The sequence below is a fragment of the Neomonachus schauinslandi genome, chromosome 14 (assembly GCF_002201575.2).
Source record: "Neomonachus schauinslandi chromosome 14, ASM220157v2, whole genome shotgun sequence".
NCBI lineage: Eukaryota > Metazoa > Chordata > Mammalia > Carnivora > Phocidae > Neomonachus > Neomonachus schauinslandi.
The window spans coordinates 70,528,823-70,553,887 of record NC_058416.1 but is presented as its reverse complement, the minus strand read 5'-3'; the positions used below and the strand labels follow the sequence as shown (position 1 = coordinate 70,553,887).

General features: G+C 57.7%; 1 protein-coding gene across 2 annotated transcripts in view; it reads left to right on the top strand.

The window, feature by feature from the left end:
- Positions 1-7,574: 7,574 nt before the first annotated feature.
- Positions 7,575-25,065, top strand: part of EMID1 (EMI domain containing 1) — a 46,469-nt gene continuing 28,978 nt past the window's right edge. The window contains exons 1-5 of one of the 2 annotated variants that reach the window (XM_044921077.1): positions 7,575-7,684; positions 13,867-13,980; positions 14,366-14,469; positions 22,508-22,585; positions 23,616-23,677. In XM_044921077.1, the coding sequence (XP_044777012.1) occupies positions 7,584-7,684; positions 13,867-13,980; positions 14,366-14,469; positions 22,508-22,585; positions 23,616-23,677 (459 nt within the window). In that variant the 5' untranslated portion in view covers positions 7,575-7,583. Of the gene's footprint in view, positions 7,685-13,866; positions 13,981-14,365; positions 14,470-22,501; positions 22,586-23,615; positions 23,678-25,065 lie in introns of both variants that reach the window. The other variant, XM_044921076.1, reaches the window with a different exon arrangement.

The following is a 25,065-nucleotide window of genomic DNA, read 5'->3' as shown; positions in this document are numbered from 1 at the left end:
GATTCACAGTGAAAACAAACACCCTCAATCCCACAGTTCACCTTCCCAAAGGCAGCTGGTTACCAATTTCTCGTGAATCCTTCTCGAGACAGTGAGTGCGAGATCCAAGTATTCAGGGGTATATATTCCTGCAATTTCTCCCCAAGCAGCAGCAGCGTTTATATACAGCTGTACTTAACGTTTTTCACTTCACAGCTGATCTTGGAAAGTGTTTCCTAATCTACCTCATCTTTATATATGTATTTCACATACCACAAAATTCATCTTTAACACGTTCGAGTCAGTGGTTTTTAGTGTATTCAGAGTCGTGGGACCACCATTGCTATCTAATTTTGGAACATTTTCATCACCCTAAAAATCCAGGTAGCCGGGAGCAGTCCCTCCCCATCCCCCGTCCCCAGCCCCTGGCAACCATTAATCTACTGTCTGTCTCTATGGATTTGCCTGTTCTGGACATTACGTATGAATACAATATGTGGACTTTTTTGTCTGGCTTCTTTAACTCAGCATAATGTTTTCAAGGTTTATCCATTATCCTCGCTATAGCATGTGTCAGTACTCTGTTTCTTCAATGGCTGACTAATATTCCACTGTAAGAGTGTACCACAGTTTGTTTCTGCCCTCATTCTGTTTAGTGGCAACTTAGCATTCCCCTGATGGATGTGCCTTAATTTACCAGTCTCCTGCAATGGGCGTTTAGGTTGCTCCCAGTCTTTTACTACTACAAATAGCGCTAGAGTCCTTCTGTTCTTTGCAAATATAGGTATAAGAGACCTTCTCGGTGTGGAATTGCTAGGTTGAAGGAGTATATATTTTGCCTTTTATTGCATATTACAAACTGCTCCAAAGAGGGCATAGGTGAAGTGACATTTTTCCCACACCCTTGCCAACCCATCTCATCAAAAATGGTTTAAGTGTGTAGCATTAGTTTTGGAGGGTGCTATCTTATCATAGTTTTCATTTGCATTGCTTTTCTTTTGAGTGAAGGTGAATGCCTTTTCATTCCGAGTTGTTTGTTCATACCTTTTGCTCATTTCTCTACTGGGTCATTGATGATATTGATTTGTAAGGGCTCTTTATATGTGGAGGAAATTAACCTTTTTTCCTGACTGATACGTTGCTAATTTTCCCACAGTTAATCACATTACCTTTCTCTATGCAGAAATTTTAAAGTACCCAAATGTATCTTTGATGGTGTCTGGGGCATGTATCTTTCCTAGAACTCTTAGAAAAATTACAAAAAGGGCCCAGCATCTATGCCTATTTATGGATCTATCAAGGGAACCAGACAAATCAACAGATGGCTCCAGCACAGAATGCTGTGAGTGGGGAAGCCCAGGACACATGACCCAGTCTTGGGGGGGTATAGGACATCTTCCTAGAGGCAAAGGGGGTGATAGCTGAGCTGAGACTGATGGTGAGTGGGCATTGGCAGGCAGAAGGGACAGGATAGGAAAGCTGTGTGGTCAGCTGGAGAGCACAGGGTGGTCGGGAGAACTGAGACACATTTGGTGTCCCAGGGTCGGGAGCAGAGAGAGGATGAGCAGGCCAGGCCATATTCAGTTTTCAACCTGAGGGCAACAGGGAGGCCAAAGGTTTCCCCACATGGTGAATTAGCTTCATTTGCCTTTGGGAAGATCCTGAAGTACTGGAAGGGTCAGAGAGGGGGTAAGGCCACCAAGGAGACTGAGGCCACATCCCATGAAAGGGGAAGGCTGGATGGGACAAAGCCAAGGGGTGGGCAGATGGACACAGGATCCAGGCTTAGTGCCACAGGGCTGGACCAGAGGGTGGGGCAGGAAGAGCCTGGAGTCCAAGTGCTCAAGGAACACACATCCCCCCATATGGCTGTCCATCCACTTAAGACTCTTCAGGCCAAGCAGGAGGCTAGGGAATCCATTCCTCTTGGACCCAGGGGCTCTATTACACAACTGGTACCAGCCCAGGTCAGCCAGTGCCAGGCTTGGGGCAGTGGGGGAGACAGGCTCCCCATGCTTGGGGGCAGGGGGCGGGGTTCTGAGGGAGGCCAGAGCCTGTGGGGTGCAGAGAAATGGATGAGGCTCCGGAGTGGTGCTGGGCTGGTGCCCTGGTCCTCCGTCCCTCTGCCCAGCTCCCACAGAACCTGGGGTCCTCTTCCTGAAGCACCTTCTCTCTGTGCCTTTCTGCTTGTCTCTTTTTCTGTCTCTCTGTCCATCTACTTTCTTTCTTTTTTTGTCCATCTACTTTCTACATCTCGCTGGCCCACCTGTCTTCATCTATCTCGGGCTTGCTGGCTCCCTCCCTCTCTCTCTCTGAGTACCTCTCTCTATCTCTCTGTCTTCCTCTGACTCTTCCTCTCTCCCCTTCCTCTCATTCTCCTCTTCCCCCTCAGAAGCACTTCCTCTGAGGGAAACCATTCATCTCAGGGGTATCACATGCTCATGGCCCAGCAGGAACCACCTAGGACCGGCAGGGTCCCGGGGCCTCTGCTCTGAGCGACTCCTCTTGCCTGCCCTTCACTCCTGCCATCTAACCACAGAGACTTATGGCCACCACTCCACATGTATCCGGGGCGGGGGGAGGCTTCACTTCACTATGGCTGGGAGATAGACACTTTCCCACACAGAAGGCCCTCTCACTTGGCAGACCTCGTTCCTAGACCTTTGGTCACCAGACATCCCCCTTACCAGCCTAGAAGTTCCACTACCAGTGATTTAGGACTTAAATGAGGAAGAATCTCTGTAAACTGCCCTCCAACATTTAACAATATTCAACATATTAGTCATTGACACTCTAGTGCGAAGGAGCTCACAGCTCCTCCTTCTACCTGACCCCCCTCCCCCCCAGCTAGGTGGATGCTGCCTAAGGAGACCTCATTAACCCATTTTTGTAGGAGGACAGGTGTGAAAAGAGAAACAGAATAAGGGACCTCACGGGGAGGCAGATGGGACAGAGGTGGAAGACAGGAGAAAGGAGGGGGGATTTGGGGGAAGGTACCAGAGGATGGGAAGTGGGACAAATGTTAAGCAGAAGGCCTCTCATTTGTCCATCCCTTCACAGTCAACAAAGCACAGTCACAGGAGAGTCCCCAAGTCTTGTATCATCCCCACTTTCCAGATGGGAGGACTGAGGCCCAGAGAGAAGGGACCCCCTCTAGATCACACAGAACATCCAGGTCTCCTGACTCCAAATCCAGGTGCCCGGTCCTGCCACTCTGTTGTCTTGCCCCCACTCCCAAAGGTGCAGGCCTCTCCTCTCGAGGATTCCTGAGGACGGCAGAAGGCCCTCTTGCAGGGCTAATTTATGATTTTCTGACAGCTTCCTTCCTACCGTTCCCTTCTAGCTGCAGACCCAGCTCTGTGAGGACGGAATGAACTGGACGAGAAGGGCAGCTCCATGGAGCATAAATAACTTCTCCAGGCAGCTGCAGGCTCTTGGAGGGGCCCCAGTGCCCCCCGCCCTGGCCCAGCGGGGTGTCCCCTGCTCTGGGTTGGAGGGGCAACAGGGCCAGGCCTCCAGATCAAAGGCACAGAAAGCAGGCATTGTTCCCCAACCTGGAAAGGCTTGGGGAAGGCCTAGCCCTCCGGCCCTACCCTTTGTCTGGGCAGAAGCTTTGAAGGCCACTGACATTTACCCGGCCCCTTCCCTTTCATGACACCCAGGCACTGCCTGGGCCAGGAGGCCTGGGCCCCTCGGGGCTGCTGCCATGGTTGTGTGGGCACCCCTTGGCCCCCCACCCCCTTGAGCTGCTTCCTCACCTCCAGAATCGGGACGATGTGTGTACAGATCAGGTGGGGCTCCCGGGCTCAGCCCAGCCGGTATGCAAACAGGGCTGATGATCACAGAGGCATCCCTGAGCCAGGGAGGCTGTCCTGTGGGACACAGGCAGAGGAAAGGGCCCCTCAGCACAGTGTCCAGTGGGGGTTCATGGGGAAGGAGCCTGCAGCCCACGTTTGTTTGCTAGGAGAACAGCATTTCCTGTTTGGACTAGGCCGAGTGGACGTGTGGGTGAATCCACAACAGAAGGGCTGTGTTTCCTGGACCCCAAGGCCTGCTCCAGGAGGGGTGTGTGTGTGTGTGTGTGTGAGAGAGAGAGAGAGAGAGTCCGTGTCCCTGTGTGGTCCACACACGTGTGTGTGCCTATGTGTTTTCTCTCACGTCATCAGCTTCCAGACGGGCGTCTAAATCTGAGCCAAGTTCTCTTCTTCCCTAAAGAAGCCCCCCTGTGGGGCTCGGCCAGAGGGTGCCCGTGTGGCCTGGCGGTGTAGGCTGGCACCTCTTGCTCCCCGGCCGGCCTCAAGCAAGCCGCACACCTAGGGATACTAAGGCAGCCTCCCTGGGGACAGAGAGGAGGGCGGGAGACAATGCAAGCAAAATGCTTAGCACAGCACCTGGCACGCGGTCAGTGCTGGGGAACGGAAGCTGCTGTCTTACTGGTTTGGTCTTGGCAGCAGATAGCACCGGGCCCTGAGGGAGGAGGCCCACAGGGACAGGCCCAAGACCTCGAGCCAACAGGCCCCTCTCCTCTCTGCCTCAGCAAACGCTGCAACCTCAAATGACCAAGCCCCAGGTCCCCGCAGCATTTCCTGCCCTTCCTGTGCAGGGAGGAAAGAGGACCAGAAAACAGGATGACATTTCCCAGGAAACTGTGCTTAAAGAGGGGGCTTTCGGGGCGCCTGGGTGGCTCAGTCGTTAAGCGTCTGCCTTCGGCTCAGGTCATGATCCCAGGGTCCTGGGATTGAGCCCCGCATCGGGCTCCTTGCTCAGCGGGATGCCTGCTTCTCCCTCTCCCACTCCCCCTGCTTGTGTTCCCTCTCTCGCTGTCTCTCTCTCTCTGTCAAAAAATAAATAAAATCTTTAAAAAAAAAAAAAAAAAGAGGGGGCTTTCAAAAGGCCATGCCCCAGGACCACCACATGGAGACCCAAAGCTTTCACACTTTCCCAGAAGCTAACTCCTGAGCCAGAGGGATCTTAAAAAGGTCCAACGGCTTGTTCTTTTAGGCAGGGAAATGAGAGTCAGAGAGGGGAGGTGACTTGTCCTAGGTCACACAGCTCTGGAATTGACACCCAGGCTTTTGGGGGGCTGACACCAGGTTGCTCTGGAATTGACACCCAGGCTTTTGGGGGGCTGACACCAGGCGGGAACCCCCAGGCAGCACCACCAAGAGGTTATAGGAGACCCCAGGGGATCCCAGCCTCAGCCAGGACAGGTCCCCCTCTGACATCCAAATGTGGATAACACCTTTTCCTGGGAGGATCCCTTGTTGAGAGGTCCCTTTTTAGAGAGGGTTCTCTTGCTGGAGAAATCCTGCGGTGGCCTGCAGCTCCCATGAGCTCGGTGGCAGTGGTAAAGGAAATTGTATGCCGGTAATCACAGGAGCAAATAGAGCTGGCAGGCTCCGCTTCCCGTGGCACCCGGGACCCGGTGGGGGGTCCCAGACATCTGGCAGTCCCTCCAAGCCAGACAGAAGCTAGTGCCCAGCCCTTCTCCTTCCTACAGAGCTGCATGCCCTCCAAGGTGCCCTTTGAGGAGATGGGGTTTTTTTATCCCGCCTACTTACCCAAGGCTTGATGGGGCTCAGGAGATGGCCCCTTGGGAGTGACCAGTCATCCGGGGGATGAAGTCACTGATCTCGTTGTGGCAAAAACAAGGGCTAACCAGAGAGGCACCAAGCTGCATTTTGGGAGGTCAGACAGAGGGCATAAAGTAGGTGCCCCAAAACTGCACATGGAAGAGAAGGAGGCAGCTCCCCAAGGGGGCAGAGTTGATGCTGTGATGATGTCTTCGGAGGAAGAGGGGCACGCTTGGGGGGCCAGATGATGCAGGGGACAGTGGATGCCAGGGCGTGGCCATGACATCTCATGGCCACACCCACATAAGGAACACACCGCTGTCCTTACAAAGAGAAACTGAGGCTGGAGAGGGGCAGGACTGGCCCAAGCTAGCTTGGGCAAAGGCAGCAGAGCTAGGGTTTGAACCTGGCTCTCGCTACCTGCCCCCTTGGCTGGAGGGGGGGGTGGGCAGCTCCCTCTATATTGGCATGCTCTCTCCCGTCCTGCCCAGCCCTGGTGAGTCCCAGGGAGGTGGTCCCTGGGAATCCGAGGTAGGGGCTGGCAGAGCCTGCTGGAGTGTTTCTAGCAGAGATCCTGGGTCTGGGTCTGGACAAGCCACAGCAGGATCCTGAAGGGCAGGCCCCTGGTGCACTGCCAAGCTGGGCAGGGGGCTCCCGAGCCCAGGACTGCCTGCTGCATGTCAATCCAGGCAGAAGAGGAGGTTAGAGACTGTCCTGAGATTTTGGAGGGGTCCCCTCTAATGATAGCTGTGGTTCCTCCCCATAAACACACACACCTACCACAGACATCCATCACACACCTGCACACAGGCCTCACACACATACCACAAACACCCATCATACCTGCACACACACATATCACACACGTATCACAAGTACCATCACACATGCACACATCGTGCACACGCACACTTGTATACACCTTTGAGGGATTCACACGTCTCTCCCCAGAAGCTCATCCAAGTACCCCACATAAAGAAACTCCACTCTAAGCCAGTCCTTACCTTGTTATAGACGGGGAAACTGAGGCCCAGACCAACATTCTATCTGCCCTCTTCCCTAATTGTGCTTAAGAGCTGACCCCTCTTTGGGGCACCTGGGTGGCGGTGGCTCAAGTCATGATCTCAGCTTGTGAGGTCAAGCCCGGCCACCGGCTCTGTGCTGGGCATGGAGTTTGCTTAAGATTCTCTGTCTCCCTCTTCCTCTGCCCTTCCCCCCACCCCATAAAAAAGAGCTGACCTCTCTGAAGTCAGAAGATATGAGTTCAAATCCCATCTCTTCCAACCACTGACAGACCGAGCCTCTCTGTGCCTCAGTTTCTCCATTTGTAAAATGGCAGTAAGGGTGGACACTGACCTAATGACCAGCTCAGGTCTTCTCCTGGCAGGGACGGCCACGAGTGCCTGCGCCTCAGTTTACTTCTCTGTGTAATGGGAATGATTGTGCCCACCGGCGCCAAGAGTGGTTTGAAGGTTAAACCGAGACAGGATGTGAAGTGGAGGCGAGGTGCCCCGCACACAGTGGCGCTCACTGCTCGGGAAGCCTTTGTTGCGTGCATGGGATGCATCCCGCGCGCCTTGGGAACTGGCGCTCTCAAAAATGTTGGGAGGGGATGAGGGCCCTGGCATCATTAGTTCAGGCGTGGCGGCTCTGGGTCCGGGCTCAGCTCCCCCGCCTGCAGCACGTGAGAGGGCACCTCCGAACTGGGCCCCTGGCCCTCAAAGGGTCACGCGGCGAAGGGCGCCGAGCTCAGGTGGGCACCTGGCGGGCCTCCCGGAGGGGGCGCCCGACCCCCCGGGGCTCCTTCCGGGTTGGCAGCGGCGGCGCAGGGGGCGGGGGGCCGCGCCGCGGGGCCGGGCGAGGCCGGGAACGCGCGCCCCCGCCCCGCGCCCGCCTCCCGCCCGCCCTCCCGTCGCCGCGCTGGGAACCGGGCTCCGCGCGTCGGGGGAGGCTGGCGGAGCGGGCGGGCGGGGACGGCAGGCTGGGGGCGGCGACGGCGAGGGGCCGCGCGCGGAGGGCGCCGGGCGCAGCATGGGCGGCCCGCGGGCCTGGGCGCTGCTCTGCCTTGGGCTTCTGCTCCCGGGAGGCGGCGCCGCGTGGAGCGTCGGGGGAGCCCCGTTCTCCGGACGCAGGTAAGGGTTGCCTCCCACCACCTCTGTGCCCTGCCAGCCCCGGGGCCGGGACTCCAGGCACTGCCCCCCCCACGTCCCCCCAACCTCCGTGCAAGCCAAGGATTGGGAAGGGGACCTGGCCCCCCACTTCGGTGCCAGCCAGATGGGAGTAGGGACCTGGGCCAGCCCCGCTATCTGGAGGAGGCTCCCGGCGGTGCGGGGATCCCCGACTCCGTGTGTCCGGAGCCGGCATTCCCCTCCAGCCCCCTCCACTCCCCACCACTTCACCTCCAGAGCCCCAGAGGAGGGGGAAGGGAACAACGGGGGAGAAGCCCGCCTCCTGGGACTTCCATCGCCTTAGCTCAAGGGCCCCCTTGCCTGCACGGAGGAAAAGCCCAGCACATCCCCTGGCTGACCCTTGGGGACCCCTGCTCTCTTTTCCCTGCCCTCGGCTTTTTTTAGTACCCCGGCTATTTATTTCCCTCGGAGGAAGAAGACTGGGGTGGAATTTCACAGATCCGTGGGTCAGTGGCCACCCCAGGGACCTGGCATTCTGTGTTCCTGCCGCTGTTTCTGGAGCTGGGGACATTCTCTGTTGGTGTTTGTGGAGTATCTCCCCAGGGAGGAGCCCCTTATTTGCAGTGTGGTCATTAATCCTTCAAGGACTGAGTAAGGTAGGAAGCACTGTCCCCATTTAGCAGATGAGCAAACTGAGACCCTAGAGAATCAACATAATCTTCTGGGCTCATGGGCCATTAATAGAAGTGCTGGGATTCGAATCTGTGTCTCTCTGGACGTGATAACAGTGTTTGAACGTGATAACAGTGTTTGAACGTGTCCCCTGTCCTGGCTGCAGCCCCCACCCCTGCTGGGGTCCCCTCTCGAAGGCCAGCCATTTGTCTGAGGCAGACAATGCTGAGTAGCCAGGCCTCTTCAGGCCTTTTCATCCCATTCAAAGGCCTTTCCCGGCCCCCGCCCCCTAGGGCCTCAATTCTTTAATTCTTTTCAGAAATTCCCTTTCCCCGTAGTCAGGGGCCAGCATGCCCCTGCTGGGCTAGCAAGAGCAGGTGACATGGCTAGGGCTGGAGGGAAGAGGTGGCCAAGGCATCTGAGGCAGGGACAGGCAGGTGGCGGATATCACAGCCGCCACCACCTACCGTATGCTGACCGCAGCTAACCTGGGCTGGGCATTTTACCTGCACCCACCACCTCCAGAATCTTCCCAACTGCCATGGGAGGCATGCATTTTGATGGTCCCCCTTTCATAGAGGAGAAAGCTGAGGCTCAGAGGGAGAATACGACCTGCCCAGGGTATGAATGTGAACCCCAAGGATCCTAGATGCCAAGATGACCAAGACCCTAAACTTGAATTCCCAGGGTCAGGCTCAGGATGATGGTGGAGAGGGCTTAAGGTCCAGACAGCCCTCCAACCAGTCCAGGGCAGGGCCTCGCAGCCTGGGCTTCTCACCGCCCGCCCCCCACCCCCAGGGCTTCCTGGATCGGAGCAGGATGGTGGCCCAGGGCAGGTAGCTGGTAGTCCTGGAAGTCTCACAGTGGTCTAAAATCACCAAAGCCCTGTGGGCAACGCCGTTTTTCCCATTTTACAGATCAGACTGGGGCCCAGAGAGGGAGAGGCTGGCACCTCAATCCAGGCCAGCCAGTTTCCCAATCCAGTGTCCTTGGCACCCAAAGAGAAGGTGTCAGCTTGTGGGTCTGGGAGAGGTTTGCAGCTCGTGGTTAGGAGTCCAGGGCTCTGGCCCTGGCTCTGGCGCTCACTCAGTGTGTGACCTCAGGCAGGTCCGCTCTTTCTTCCCCTTGCCGCCTAACCACTGGCCTGTTCTGAGGGGGGACGTACCCCCACAGGAAGGACGAACAGTGGTTCCTGCTATCACTGACATTAGGTGGAGGAAGGGACCCCCAGCTGGAGGAATCTGTGGTCCCCAGCTGCCAGGACCTCCCCTGGTGGCCACGTCCCAGCATTGATGGAGACGTCACACCCCAGCCCTCCCTCCACCCTCAGCCCAGCACCCCAGGCACCCCCTGGCAGCCAAGGGATCAGAGGCAGAAAAGAGGCTTTGTGCCTGGGGAGGGGGAGGCCCTGGAAGACATCCAAGGGGCTGCCCCAGCCCTAGGAATGTGGCAAGACTTTGAGACCCCCGGAACCAGGGTGCCCAGGGGCTGTGCAGAGCTGCCTTGGCTCACCCCTGCCCCCTGTCGGTCCCCCAAGCCCCGCGGGGCTGCCTCCTGCCCGCCCTGAGGTCCCTTCCCTCCTGAATCCCTGTTTCCTCTAATGGACCCATCTCAGCGCTGTGGTTCTTGAGTAGAAGCCGTCACCAGTGTCCTGGCCCAGGCCACTTCCTCCTGCAGGATGGGCTTCCTTGGGGCAAGTCCTAGAATCAAGGAGAAGGGAGAATTCTCTTCCCCAGCTCCTCTCCCGGGAGCTCAAACCCCAGCTCTGCGCCCACATGGGTGACCCGGCCATGTGACTTCTCTTGGAGCCCCAGGGTCCGCCCCTGTAAAATGCAGAGCCTGGCAATCCCTATCCCAAAGTCAAGGGAAGGACCTTGCACGGAACGTGCCATGCTGGGGTGTCTCAGGGAAGCCGATAGACCCCAGCTGTGGGGCGTGGGGTCCGCGTCCCAGTCCAAGAACAACAGCTGTTAGCACCGGGCTATACGGTGTGTGTGAAATCTCCTCTGTCAGAGGAGATTCTGCCGTCCTCATCAGCAGATGGACCGAGTGAGGTGCCAACAGGGTCAGGGCCTTGTCCAAGGTTGCCGAGTTAGGAAGCAGCAGGGCCAGGACTGGAACTTGGCCTTCAGAGTGGGGTTCTGGCTCTAATCACCCCGCCCCCACCTTGTACGTCTCCTTTCTTTCCTCTTCTTTTCATAACGGCCCTTGGCCCCTGGCCCGCTTGGCTGCCTCCTGCAATTAGCCCCTATCACTGTTCCGGATCGCAGCCTTGGGCCCCGCAGAGACAAAGTCCCCTGGGCCCCCGTGGCAGGGGGTGGAGGGCAAGTGGGTGGGGGGCCTTACGGGGCGGCCCGTGCCAGGCTGAGCTGGTCTGGCCTGTTTTCTCTCCTCCGGCAGCCTCTGGGGGCCCGGGAGGTGCTGAGTGGGCACGAGTGGCAAGCCCGGAAGGGAAGTGCCTCCTCCCAGCCCCTGCCCTAGCCCCATCCCACAGGCTCAGCCTCGAGGGTTCTCGGGTACCTTCTCATTGACCACGTCCTGGGAGACAGGGCCCCCAGGGGCAGCAGGATTGTAGGCAGGCTTGCAAGTACTGTACACATCTCTGGGAACCTGGGTCCTGGCTCCTCTGCCCAGGCCCACTGTCTGTTCTTGGTCATTCAGTCATTCAGCAGACGTTCCCTGAGCACCCTCAGGCTGAGCCCCGTCGTGGCTTGGTCCCTGCCAGTGCCCTCCCTCGGCATCTGCAGGGAAGGGAAAAGCTCAGGGCTGCTGAAGGGGACCCCTGGAGGTGCCCCACCCCTCCTGGGACCTTAAGACTGAGACCTAAGGGACAAACAGGAGTTTGCTGGAGCGAGGGAAGGGCTTTCCGGGCAGAGGGACTCTGAATGCAAACATCTGAGGTGGGGGAGAGCCAGCACTTGGAGGGAGTGCAGAAAGCTGGAAGAGGGACAGCAGGAGGGTGCAGGAGAACAGCATGCAGGACCGGGTGGTCTGGGCTCACAGGGCAATGGGGAGCCATGGCAGACTGCAGACTCACAGCAGGCAGTGGCAGCATTAAGTCTGTGCTTTAGAAAGAGGTCCTGCGGCCCTGGTGGAAAGTAGACAGAGGGTCCAGCCCTCTTCCAGGGTTCTGCAGAAGATTGGATTTATCCTGGGAACAGCGGGCGCTGGGGTCTTCAAGGTCGGGGAGGGGTGGCGTGTGGTTATTGGTGACTCCCCACGCCCCAGGGGAGGGGCCGGGGGCTGACCTTGAACCCCACATAGCCTGAGTATCCCCTTCTGGCTAGTCAGCCGTCAGCCCCATATCTCCTAAGCAGGGGATTCAAGCAAACTCTAGCTCATGGGAAGTAAACCAGGGAGCCAGGCAGTGACCCACCTGGGGGCGATTTTAATTAAGGAAGAAGAAAATTGTTTTCTCTAGCTCCCACCCCCGGTAAAGAGGAGCAGGTCAGGCAATTGTGGGCAGTCCCAGGCCCACCTCCCCCAGCCCAGTCCAGGGTGTGGGCATGGAGGGACGGGTATGTGTGCGTGTGCATATGAGGGACAGCACTCAGGAAGCTCCCGCAAAACTTGCACTCTGAGTTTTATGCATGTTTCTGGAAAGCAGCCACAACCGACATGACTTTCTCAAAGGGGTTTAGGCCCCCCACAACAAACAAAACTCCAGGTTCAAAAGCACAGCTGTAGAGACCCAGGGGATCTAAAGGGCACGGGGCAGAGTGAGGCGCCGACAATTTTTGAAATGTATTTTTTTAACTTTTAAAATCCCCACCTGCTCATTAGGAGAAAAATTGCCAGCAGGAGGTTAAGAGTGCAAACTCTAGGGTTAAATGGACCTGGGTTCCAACCGTGACCGTGTTGCTCATCCGGGGTGTCTGCGGCACATCGCAGACCCCAGAGCCTCAGTCTTCCCGTCTGTAAAGTGGTGCTCATAATTGGCGCGGGGAAGGCCCTGGCCCCAGTGCCTGGTGTGTGGCAAGCATGATAACCGAAGGCTACAGTTAGTCCAGGAGACAGAGCGGAGTCTCTGCCCCCAGAGGTGGCAATTTGCCGCGAGCCTGTGATTTTTCCTACCTTTATGCACATACAGCTATGTACGTGCATGTATGTATAAGTAGTCTTTGGGCTTTCTTATTTGGGTAGAAACGCAATCTTTCTCCACCTGTTGGTCTGCACTTGGGTTTTTCACTTAACCAGACACGGTGGTCTGCACGGGGAGAACTTGGGCTCTAGCTCAGCATCTGGTTTTCCGTGTCTAGTCGGCCTGCCGCTGTTTAGGCTGTTCCTGGTCTTGCATCGTTCCCAACAGCGCTGCAACAAGCCCCTGTCACCTCTCCCATGGGCTGGCTGGCCACCGGCTGCGTGGAGCTTCTGCCAGGTCATTGGTCTAAACAGAGCCATCCCTTCCCACGCTTTGCCTTTGGCGGGGCTGTTCCTGCCTCCTGGACTGATTCCAGGGTGACCGGACGGGGAGGGGACTTCCCCAGCGTCCCACAATGAGTTAATTGGCAGGTCCCTGCCAAGGACATGGTCCTCTGGGTGGGCCAGCAACAGGGAGACTGGATTTCGGTGGTGGCAGATGCCTCTGTGATGGCCCAGACATTCCAGGCGCTCAGCAGCCCTCAGCCTGCACAAGGTCACGGGCCCTGCATTTTTTGCCGGGGCTGGGAAAGGAGGGACTGTTTTAGGTGACCCTTTGCAGCCTGAGCCCACCACCCCACCAGACTTTTCCTTTGTGGCCTCGAGCCTGGGGTCAGCAGGTTCCCAGGTTGGGACCTTCGCAGAACCACGGACCGTGGCTCAGGAGATGGGGAAGAAACAGGAGCTGAGGTCTCTGGGATGGAGTCGCCCAGGCTGGGCCATCCACATTCCTGGGTGCAAATCCAGCTCTACCATGTGTCACCTCTGGGACAGGAGCAGTTGTCTTCCCCTCCCTAGGCCTCATTTTACCCCTCTGTAAAATGTGGGGAGGTACCTGCCTGGCTCACCAAGAAGGTGAATGTAAATACCCTTAGCATACAGTAGGTGCTCAATATATGCAGTGCACTATGATTATTAATTGGCATTTGGAGAAGTCAGTCCTCCATGCTTGGAACATCTGGCTGTCCCACAGAGGGGGGACCCAAGGAGAAGAGAGACAGGGCCTCTCTTCTGTCATGCCAGGGGGGGGAGAGGGCCGACATGAATCGCCAGCTTCATTCAGCCTGACAGGGGTGCAAAGTGCTGCGGGATCCTGAGCAGGGAACCATCATTCTGTTCCCCGCAGCTCATTCCCCGAGACCTTCCGAGCGCCCCCAGCACAGCTGCCCCCTCTAGAGCTCTGGATTCACCCCTCAGCCACAGTGCCACCGAGACTCCCACTGGGGCCCAAAGGACTCTGAGAGCTCAGGGGTCTCTCCACCTAGAGACTCGGGGCTCCTGCAGAGAAACTGGACCTCTTCACTCATCCCCTTGGGGTCCTGGGCAGGGGCTGTGCATGGCACCTGAGCTTCCTCACTGTGGGTCTGTTTCAGGAACTGGTGCTCCTATGTGGTGACCCGGACCATCTCATGCCACGTGCAAAATGGCACCTACCTTCAGCGAGTGCTGCAGAATTGCCCCTGGCCCATGAGCTGCCCGGGGAGCAGGTGAGCAAGACCCTGGTGGAACAGAAGCCGGTGGTCCTATGCCCAATCTCAGCACCTCCCCTTCTGCTCCTGGGGCACCTGGAGGGCTTCCTGGGGGAAGGATTCCACCATTTACCCACATGCATTCACTTAGTGAGGCTTCACTTCTGGGGACAGGCCAGCTTGCAGGGACTCCCTGTCCAGTTAGTATCTGGATTCCCCCGCCCCAACCTGGGGGGTTAGGAGGGATTGGAGGGGCTGATTCCCAGAATGCAGGAGGAGAGAGACTCCAGAGGGGCCCAGAGGCGGCAGAGGACCCCGGACATTGTCCCCATGGACATCCAGGTGAGTGGGAAAGGCGGCAGAAGATTCTGTCTGAGTTCGGTCCCCTGGGCCCTTCTTTCAGCTACAGAACCGTGGTGAGACCCTCGTACAAGGTGATGTACAAGACGGTGACCGCGCGTGAGTGGAGGTGTTGCCCCGGGCACTCAGGGGTGAACTGTGAGGAAGGTAGGACCACCCTGAGGTGCAGGCCGGGTGCCTTCCCTCGGGCGCGCGGCAGGAGCAGTCAACCCTTGCTAAGTCGGTGGGCGCCGCACGCTCAGCAGCGTGCACACCGGGGCCCACCAGTGAGGCATGGCTCGGACACAGCTGGGGCCTGCTGGCCCCCCAGGTGTTGACCGCCTGCCTCTTGGGGGGCTCTCACGACCTCTGGAGAAATTCCATACATGCCGTGGAGCTCACATCTTGAGTCACACCATCCCAGTCTTTCCTCCAAGCTTGGGGAAAACCCATCTGGACGTGTCCGTTGGATGTGCTCACAGCTCACAGAAGCAAAGCACCACTTTGGTCAAGGTTGGCGCGGATGGGATGCTTGTATCCGTCTTGCGGGTGAAGAAACCCGGGCTCAGGAAGGTGGCGGGTGTACAATTGCTAAGTGGCAGTCAGGGTCTGAGGGACGGGTGCACCACACGTAGTGCGTGTCCCACGTACGGGGGACACTCTCAGCCCAGCCCCCTCCTCTGCAGGCCACATGTGTGGCTCAGGGCCAAGCGCCCAACACCTCTGTGGAGCGGAGGACACAGCCCGGGCCTCCCCACACCCTGGCCACATGCTCACCTGGAGAGCCCTCTCCTCAAGGGCACCTGCCTCTCTGCTAAGCAGTCTGGGTGCCTCCTGCCCTCACTGCCTACCTGAACCCCACCAAGGGCTGTGTTCCCAGAATGGCCCTCCAGACCAGCCTAGAACCAGCCCCAAGAACCTGTCCTGTAGGCACCTCAGTGGAAAGGGGCATTCGGGGCCCCCAGAGCAGCATCAGTTGCAAGACCTATTCTGATTCCAGAAACAGGAACATGTGAGACATGGCCTCTGGATCAGGAGAACATAATGTTAAGAGAAATCACCATTCATAGGTGCTTCTTGAAAGACTTACATGCTTCACCTCCCTGGGACCCCATGAGAGTCCTGGTTCACAGACTGGGCAACAGAGGCCCAGAGAGGTGGAGTTCCATGCCCAGAGTCCCACAGGGTGCGGGGCAGAGCTCACCACAAAGTGGGGTGGGGAGGGGGCCTGGCAGGTTCCCCTGTGGGGCTGCGGAGTCGCCAGTTCTAGTGGGATGGCCAGAGGGAGCGGGGGACTGCCCATGCCCAGCAGGGGTCCTGTAGAGAGAGGTGGCCACCAGGCCAGTGTGGGAGGGCAGAAGTGACGGGGAACCAGGAATGGGACCCTCCCCTCCCTGCTGGGAGAAAGCGGGCCAGGCAGAAGGGCCCAGAGGGTAGGAGGTGAGCCAGCCAGGAGGGGCTCCTGCCAAAGAGGCCACAGAGGAGCTGGGGGAGGAGGGGGGAGGGTGAATCCCCGGAGTGGGGGGGCCACCTGGGCCAAGCAGGCCTGAGCCCAAGCAGGGCCTGCCCAGACAAAGGCAGGCCACTGTGTCCCTGGCTTCCCTCTCAAGGGCAGACCTTCCCAGGTCTGCGGGGCCATCTTGGAGCCGGTGAGGGTGGGGGCAGGTGGGGGCAGAGCCTGTACCCTTGGGTCCCGCAGCTGGCGGCGGCGCATCCAGAAGCCAGGATCAAGGCTGAGGGCTCTGGCAGGGGCTGAGCTGGGCCGCCCCTCACGTCAGCCATCAACCTCGGCAGGGCCTCCGATCCCAGCCCGGGGACAGGAGTATCCAGGGCCTCGTGGGGCCAGGCCAGATCTGCTACACCCCAGCTGTGCGGCCTTGGGCCGGGGACTCCCCATGTCTTGTGCAAGTCATCGTGCAAGGGCACTGGGCTGGGGGGTGGGGAGGCTGCAGTGCAGGTGGCCCTCGTCTCGTGCCCGCTCAGAGGGAGGGGCACCCTCTCTAACGAGCACCAAGCGGCTGTGTGCTCTTGCAGGGCCTGGGGCTCCCCCACACTAAGCCTCAGTGTTCTCACCTGTGAAACGGGCAGGATACTAGAGTCTGCCTCCCAGGGATGTTTCAAGGATGAAAGGCAACAGTAAAGACCCTGCAGGTGGAGTGACTGCCCAGGGTGGGCATAATGTGATGATCGATGGGACAGGAGGGGCCTCTCCCAAACCCATACAGTCAGAGCTCAGCAAAGGGATGCCCGGACCCGGATATTCTGGAAAACTGCTCTGCTAGGAGCCCTGGGAATGGGGGTGGGGAACTGTGAGGACATTGCAGGCCCATCCCAGGCCCTGCCCTTCCTCTGACAGCTGGGTTGAACCTGAGCTCCCCCAGCTGTTTCCCCTGCTGGTGACTGACCTCATAGTCTGCCCAGCACTGGGACATGGACCTGGGGCCACAGAGCTGTATCACCGTAGCAGCCTGGGTGGCCTGAAGGAGGAGAGGGAGCACCCATCATTCCAGAATCCAGATCTAGATCAGCCGCGCTTTGCTGTGTGACCTGGGGCAAGTCACTCCACCTCTCTGAATCTTGTCTCTATCTGGAAGTCACCTGGATGGAAAAGTACCCACCTTGTACTTTATTATGAGCCGAAGGCCCCTGTGCTGGGGATTCTGTGATGGCTGTCTGGGATTATCCTGCCTCTGACCTCTGAGACCACAATTCTCAGTCAGCTGCTCAGCAAACAGGCCTCCCCATGCTTCCCCACCCCCATTCCCAGGGCCCTAGTCTCCAGATGCTTCACTCATTCACAGCTCTTAGCCCTGGCTTTCCCATCTGCAGAATGGGAATGTTCGCTCTGTGATGATGAGCAAGGCTGTTCTCTGATGTTCATGACAACCTGGGAGGAAAAGACTGGAATGGGCCCCATTTTACAAATGGGGAAACCAAGGCTCAGGAAAGTGAATGGGCTGACCTGGAGTCACTCAGCATGGGAAGAGCCAGGATTGGGACCTGCCTGACCAAGCCTCTGTTAGTGCCTCCAGCCCTTGGGAAGGGGGGACTAGACGGCAGGGAGGGAGGCAGACTGGGGTCTCACCCGCTGCCCACTCCCACTGGAAAACATTTGAGGAAGGGCCAAGGCCAGAAGGTACTCCGTCCGCTGGTCCTGACCCCCTGGTGGGCCCTGCTGAGGACAGGGCTTCTGTGGCCTCCCTGTGATCCTGCCTGGGGGGAGTCCCAGCAGACAGATCTTTCACCCATCAGCTCCATTGTTCAGATGACGTAAGTGAGGCTGAGAGGGCGTAGGTCTCATCCAAGGTCACACAGCAAGTAAGCTTTGCAGCTGGGATTCTCAGAGTAGAGCCAGGGCTCTGACCTGGGGTCTGCAGCATCCACCACCGCCCCCCCCCACCCAGACCCTCCCGCAGTTACAGTGACAAGGGGAAGGAAAGCATCCCCTGTCTGCCGTGCCCAGCACCATGACTCATACTCACCAGCGTCATGCTGTCGTGTCACGGTGCAGGAGGTCCAGATGTAGAAATCGAGGCTGGGAGACGGAAATGCCTTGTTTGGGGTCACATCCAGATTCAGAGTCCATCCGTATGACCCGGGGCCAGGAGTTTTCCTCTGCACCAGCACCAGCTGGGGACTCCCAGGGGAGGACATTCAGACAGTTGGGGCATCATGAGACTGGCGGAAGCGCTTCTCAGCCCCAACCCCGCGCAGACAGAAAGATAGAGGAGCTCCCTACCCCTCCTCTCCCATGGGATCCCCTGGAGTCAGGCGACCTCTGTGTGCCCCTCAGTGTCCCCGCTGTCCTTAGTGCACATGTCCCTTCCCCATCTGGGGACCCCCACAGCGCTTGTCTTCTGTGATGGGGAACCAGAGAGGGAAGAAGTTTGCCCGAGGTCACACAGCAGAAAAGCTGAAGAACAGATGGGAGGTTGGGGCGGCCTCACCACCTCTCCATCCCTAACTAAATGCCAGTTACAGGGCCAGGTTTATGCTTTGCTCTGAGGATTCAGGATCCTGTGGGCTCAGTGCTGCAGGAATCTGCCCAGGTCCGCCACCCCTCTACTCCACTCCCGTCTACAAGACCTGGCGACCCCCATCTCCTGACTCCTGCCAGCCCATCCTCCACCCCCAGCCGGTGCCCCCCTCTCCACCCTCCTGGCTGCCCCGGTGATGTGCTCCAGCCCTGCCCTCCCTCCATCTTAGCCCCGGCCCACACTGGCCCTCTCTCCCACCCCACAGCCCGGGCAACAGCTGTCCCCTCTGCCTGCGACCTTCTTAGGCTGCCACCTGGCTACCATGGCCCCCATCCTACCAGCACTGCTCCTGTCTCTCCAGTACCTGACCTCCGAATGGGAACCTCATTTTACCCTGAAGAGCGGGCCAGGCCAGACACAGACAGGCTTCCCAGAGGCCTGCCGGAGTTCTCGGAGCTCCCGGCCCCACCCCTGACCCCATCCTTGGTTCAGGCCAACAGCAGCAAATATTTACATTTGCAGTGTAACTTCCCAGGAGGACACCTGGCCGGGGGCTGGGGAGGCAGCATCCCTGTGGCTGTGGTCACTGGACGCGGCAGACCTGTGGGTGGCTTGTGCATGAGAAAGCCCCTCTCCCAGCGCCTGTCCGGAGAGAGAAAGGCAGAGATGAAGCCCAGGGACACTCTCAACTTCTCGCATCTGCGTTCCCAGCTTAGCGTGGGGTTTGAATCCCCACCGCCCCATCTGGCTGTGCCGACAGGTAGCCTCTCCTCTCTGGGCCTCATGTTCTCATGAGGACCCAATGAGAAGGGGCTTCTTAGCTTAACCCTGGTCCTGGGCAGAGGAAAGGGGAGCTGCTTGTGGGGGCACAGGGCTCAAAACTGTCCATGATGCCGTCCTAGTGCAGATCAAGACAGGGAGTATGGAGTGATGAGAGCTTCAGGGGGGAGCTTTGGTGGGTACCTTGGTCTGTCTGGGAAGACTTCCTGGAGGAGGTGACATAGGACTGACCGCGGCCGGGAAGGGGATAGGAGGCAGAGTGTGTGTGTGTGTGTGTGTGTGTGTGTGTGTGTTACTGGTGGAGACCTCCCAGGTGGTGGAAAGTAGCCCACTGTCAGGCTTCCAGAATAGAGCTGGGGTTTGTGATCCTAGACCCAGCCTGGAGCCCCTGAGAGGGCGAGGTTGGGCTGAGGGGCAGCCCTTTGGGACAGACCACCAGGCTGGGGTGAGGGGGGCTTTCAGCCTACTGGGGTCTGCTCCAAGGGCCCTAGCCCAACACCAGTGGGAAGGATGTGATATTTTTGAACAACAGGAGACCTCCCCCCAACCCTCGGCCTTTTCCCTACTGGGATTTGCTATGCTAAAGGGCCATTTTACAACCTGGTTTGCCCGTTAAAGTAGTTCTGTCCATTTATTAGAATTTGGAGGAGGGCGCCTGGGTGGCTCAGTTGGTTAAGCGACTGCCTTCGGCTCAGGTCATGATCCTGGAGTCCCGGGATTGAGTCCCGCATCGGGCTCCCTGCTCAATGGAGAGCCTGCTTCTGCCTCTCTCTCTACCTGCCTCTCTGCCTACTTGTGCTTTCTCTCTGTGTGTCAAATAAATAAATAAAATCTTAAAAAAAAAAAAAAAAGAATTTGGAGGAGTTTGGGGGATCGTTTTTGTGAATCCTGAAACCAAAACCAACATATTCTGGGATTTTTTTTGGACAGTTTTGTTATTTCTTTAACTAACTAACTTCCTTCCTTCCCTCTTTCCTTCCTTCCTTCCTTTTAAAATTTTAACTTGCCATTACTTTGAGCCAGTTACATCTATGCTGATGGTCAGACCATGTTTTCATTAGCTTTTCTAGTTCTCTCTGGCTCTCAGTGAAATGCATGAAAGCAAATTGGATGAAAAGAATTTCCAACCACAAGTGCACAAATAACTCAGGGAACCCCTCGTGTGATGTTAGAAGATTTATGCTCATTTTTAAGACCATTGTGTCTGTTGTCCACATTATTTTGCCTTTTATTTTGTTTGCTTTGCATTCATTTTTCAGCCAGCGACTCATGCCTTCATGAACAGAAGGTGTATTGAGGCCACGGAGGCCCTACTATGCACCGGGCACTTTTCCAGGCCATGCACAGGCCAGGCTAGGTCCCTGCCCTGGTGGGGCTCACATTCCAGCCAGACGGGGGTGACGGATGATGGGCAGCGGACTTGGGAACTGACACAGTTACAGGACACGTTAGAGGAATGCCGTGGAAAAACAGGGAAACAATAACAGGGTAGCGGGGGCGGGCGGGCGGGCTGGGCAGATGCTCTGCCAAACTTCATCCCAGAAAAAGCCCAGACTTCCACGGGGTTGGAGAGACAGCAGCTTCTTTTGTTCGCGTCCTGCAAAGGGTAATAAAATGGCCTTTTGTGTCTTCACCTGGGAGCAAAGAGGGTGAGGAGAGCTCGGGGAGCCCATTCTCCTCTGGAGCCCACATTCCTACTGGTGCCAGGCCTCCCTGCCTCTGCGCGATGGGCTGACTCAAGGTGCAGGCTGGCTCAGAGAGAGGTCAGGCCCCGGAGTTAGGCCGACCTGGGTTCAAGTCCAGGCTCCAGCCTTCTTGTTTTCCCCCAGGAGAGAGATTCCTATTCACTCATCCATTTGTCTGAGCATAGACAAATGAGGAGCTCTGTGCCTCAGTTTCCCCATCTGTAAAGTAGAGGTGATACTGGCACTCACTTAGAGGGCTTTGGGAGGATGATGAGTTAAGACTGTATATGAGAAGGGCGCCTGGGTGGCGCAGTCATTTGGCGTCTGCCTTCGGCTCAGGTCATGATCCTGGAGTCCCTGGATCGAGTCCCGCATCGGGCTCCCTGCTCGGCAGGGGGGTCTGCTTCGTCCTCTGACCCTCTTCCCTCTCATGTGTTCTCTCTCTCTCATTCTCTCTCTCTCAAATAAATGAATAAAATCTTTAAAAAAAAAAAAAAAAAGACTGTATATGAGAAGTGCTTAGTGGAATGTGCCCGGCCCAGAGTTAAGTGCTAGCTGTTATTACCTACTCTGTAGGATTGAGCTGGGTATATAAAGCACTTAACATTGGCCATGGCTCACAGTGGTATGCCCCCCCCCGACCTGTCCCCAATCCCTGACCCAGTCTTGGGCTGCCAACCTGCCTCTTCCTCTGTCCTGGGTGGGATTCACTCCCTGCTCTGGGGCAAGTCACAGGTCCCCAGGGAGGGCGTGCTTGGGATGCAGGCCCAGTCTGAGCGAAGGCCCCATGGTGAGCAGGGTCTAGCGGCCTCCCTGCTGGGGGCTGGCCAGAGGCACCCATCTGGTTTGAGTTCCCGGCGCCTCACTCCCTGCACTAACCCACAGCCTGGCTCTGAGCTGCCGGGCCAGGGCCTTATTTGGGTCTTCTCCCCCCGCCCCACCCCCCGGACGGCACTTGTGGGGCCTTAAAAGGCAGGCCTGGGGGGCGGAGGGGGGCGGTTGCTACCGCTGGCTCTGGAGCCCCTCCAGCTGTGCCCCCCCCCCCGCGGCTTGGCCAGCCCATCCCTTTGGCTGTGGAGAAAACCAGGCCCCCAAAGCCAGACTGGCCAGGGCGGCCGGCTCTCCGTAGGGGTGGTGGCAGGGGTGGGCTCCTGGAACACAGCCCCCGTTGCCCTCCCAGGCAGCCAGCCTCCCTCTGGTTTTCATTTAAAACCAGGGCTGGATCCACTTCTGTGTCTTCTTACCAATTGGGGCAGGGAGAGGGTGGACAGCGATGTCCCAGCTGCCTGCTGTGTGCCCCGTGCGCTGCTTCGCACACATCGCCTTCCTCGGACCTCACACCAGCCTGGGAGATGTAGTGGCCTTAAGAGCCCATTTTACGGATGGGAAAATAGGCGGGTCCGAAGAGGACAAGTCGTACAGGTCAGCGAGTAGCAGGGCTGGGACCTGGCCTTGCATCTGTTAGCTCTAAGTTCTTAACCCATGCAGCTTGCCGGGGTCCCTGGGGAAGCCTCACCATGGCCCCCACCCATTGCCCGCCGCTGTCCCCAACCCCATCAGGTTGGCTGTCTTGTTCCAGTTCAGCCCAGCTCATGCTGTGTGATCCTGGGAAACTGTCCCACCTCTCTGGGCCTCTGTCTCCCTCTGCGCTAAGGGGAGTAGGGATCCCTGCTGGGGCGACAGCGGCAGATGGGCAGGGCGGGGTCTGAAACAAGAATGGTGTAGGCCGGCAGGGCCCTCACCCCCGTTGTCCCTCAGTTGCAGGCTCGTCTGGCTTCGTGGAGCCCAGATGGTCGGGCAACGCCATGCGACGGATGGCGCTTCGGCCCACAGCCTTCTCAGGTGGGTGCCAGGGCAGCTGCTTGGGGTCCCTCCAGTTTAGGGGAGGCCTGGTGGGGGCCTGGGCAATGTGGTGATGGTCCTGAGGCCGGCTGGGTCTCCCAGTGGAGGGTTAGGGGCGTGCCCACCCCAGGGCCCTAGTGGGAGTCCGACCTGGGCCCAGCACCCCAAGACTCATGACCCCCAGACTGGCAGACGTGGGCCCAAGCCCCCAGTTTCCTCTTTTTATTGAAACGATGCTTTTCTAAGCGTCTGCAATGAATGAGGCACTGTGCCAGGTGCTTTCCATTGTCAACTCATTTAAATCTCCCAGCCCCAGGAAGGCATCATTGTCCCCATGTTAAAGAGGAGGAAGCTGAGGGTCAGAGAGGAGATCAGCCCTGCCCAAGGCCCAGAGCCAGGAAGGGGCAGCGCTGGGACTCGACCCCAGACTTTGTGCTCATTAAGGACTCACCGCACCCTTGCTCTGAGCTCAGTGTCCTCAGATGTGAACTGGAGTGACACTCGTCCCAACACCCAGGATCGTGGAGAGACGAACCTGTAAGCACTAGTCCCAGTAGGCGGCCGCTGGGAGGTTGAGGTTGCATAACAGGCCAGAACTGCTACGGATCACTTAGGGGTATCGCTGGGGAGGCCAGAGGAGCTGGCCGGTGGCTGTGGAGGGAGGGATCAGAGGGGGGCACGTCTGAGGCCAGCGCAGTCCAGGCTGTGATGTGTCAGTCCCCAAAGCCGGCAAGCCCAGGCCAGCCCCACCCAGGGGGAAGCAACAGGATTTCCTGCCCTGGCTTCCAGGGAAGGAGGCATCTTGGATGCCAAGGCTGCAGGAGGTGGGTCCCTGGTTCTGCTCTGGAGGCTCTGGAGCCAAAGGAGACCCTCAGGGCATGGCTATAGCCCCTTCCCTGCGCTGGGTCATCTCCTGGGTTGGGGTCATCAGGTGTCTGTCCCCTTGCTTCTATTCTGCCCCCCACCCCGGGGCTGAGGGGCTCCACAGGGAACCTAAGACACCTGGGCCCAGCCTCCTCCCTCCCTGCAGGTTGCCTCAACTGCAGCAAAGTGTCAGAGCTGACCGAGCGGCTGAAGGTGCTGGAGGCCAAGGTGGGTGACCAGCTGCCCCTCCTCTGGCCCTCCCACCCCCTCCCTACACCCCCACACCCCATCGGCTCATCATTCTCACAGTGCAGCTGAGCTGAGCTTTAGCACCCACGAGCAGGTGGCCTCCCTAGCAGGCGCCCACCCCCCCTCCAGAACAAGCTAGCCTCCCTTCCGTGCCCTTCCCCAGGAAGCCTGCTCCGAGTCAGATGGCCTGCCTGCTCCTTTCCCCGGGGAGGCCTACGAAGGTCCCCTGTGCAGCCCCATCCCCATCCCAGCCAGAGATTTGCAGACATCCCCCAGAGCCCATGGCCGGGTCCCCTACTTGCCCTGTCACCTTTGCCCTTTATCCCCCACACCCACACCACCATAATAATACTATCTTCCCAGTTTCCAAAGCAAAACATCTTTGGGCATCTCAAGTTATTTCAAGATAAAAAGGTTTTAGCAATTAGAAAGTAAGACATTCTAGGGGCGCCTGGGTGGCTCAGTCGATTGAGCGGCCTACTCTTCATTTCAGCTCAGGTCATGATCTGGGGGTTGTGAGATGGAGCCCCGCACTGGGCTCCGGAGTCAGTGGGGAGTCTGCTTGAGATTCGCTCCCTCTGCCCCTCCCCTGCCTCTTGCTCATGCGAGCACATGCACGCTCTCTTGCTCTCTCTCTAAAATAATCTTAAAAAAAAAAAAAGTAAGACATTCTAAATTTAGAAACATGAAAAACTCGGAACTGTGAAAAACCTACCAGAAAGCCATCTGCAGCAGTCACTTGTGTCCCCAGAGGGAGCAACGGTCAACATTTAAGCATTTTTTCTTCCAGATTTTCTAAGCACACATAGAGACATATATACTTAATCTGCATATCTTTTCCTCCGTCACTCTGGGAATTTATCTTAAGGAGAGTCGATGTGAAGATGTTTACCAAAATGTTAATAATGGATAGGGAAATTTGGAAACCAGACGGCCGAAGGGGTGGTTGCGGAATTAGTGTGCATGGCTCGGTGGAATTCCAGACAGACAGTCATCCACAACACCTCCATTTTGTCACATGTATCAGGGGGAAAAACCAAGCTTCTGAACAGCATGTACTAGAACCCCGGTTATGAGGTGTGGGAGCTCCAGGAAGCCCACACTGCTCCCCGGACTTCCTCCCGGGAGAAGCCGGTATGAGGGCCTCAGTCTCAGATCTGAGGCATGGTTCTCCGTTCAGGGTCTGCCCAAGAGTTTCAGCTGTTCTCTGGACGGGACCACACGACCCCCCACTCCCAGTCAGTGGGCATTCAGCCCCCCACCTTTTTAAGATTTTATTTATTTATTTTAGAGAGAGAATGCACATGAGCAGGAGAGGAGGGGCAGAGGGGGAGGAGAGAGAGAATCCCAAGCGGACTCTGCGCTGA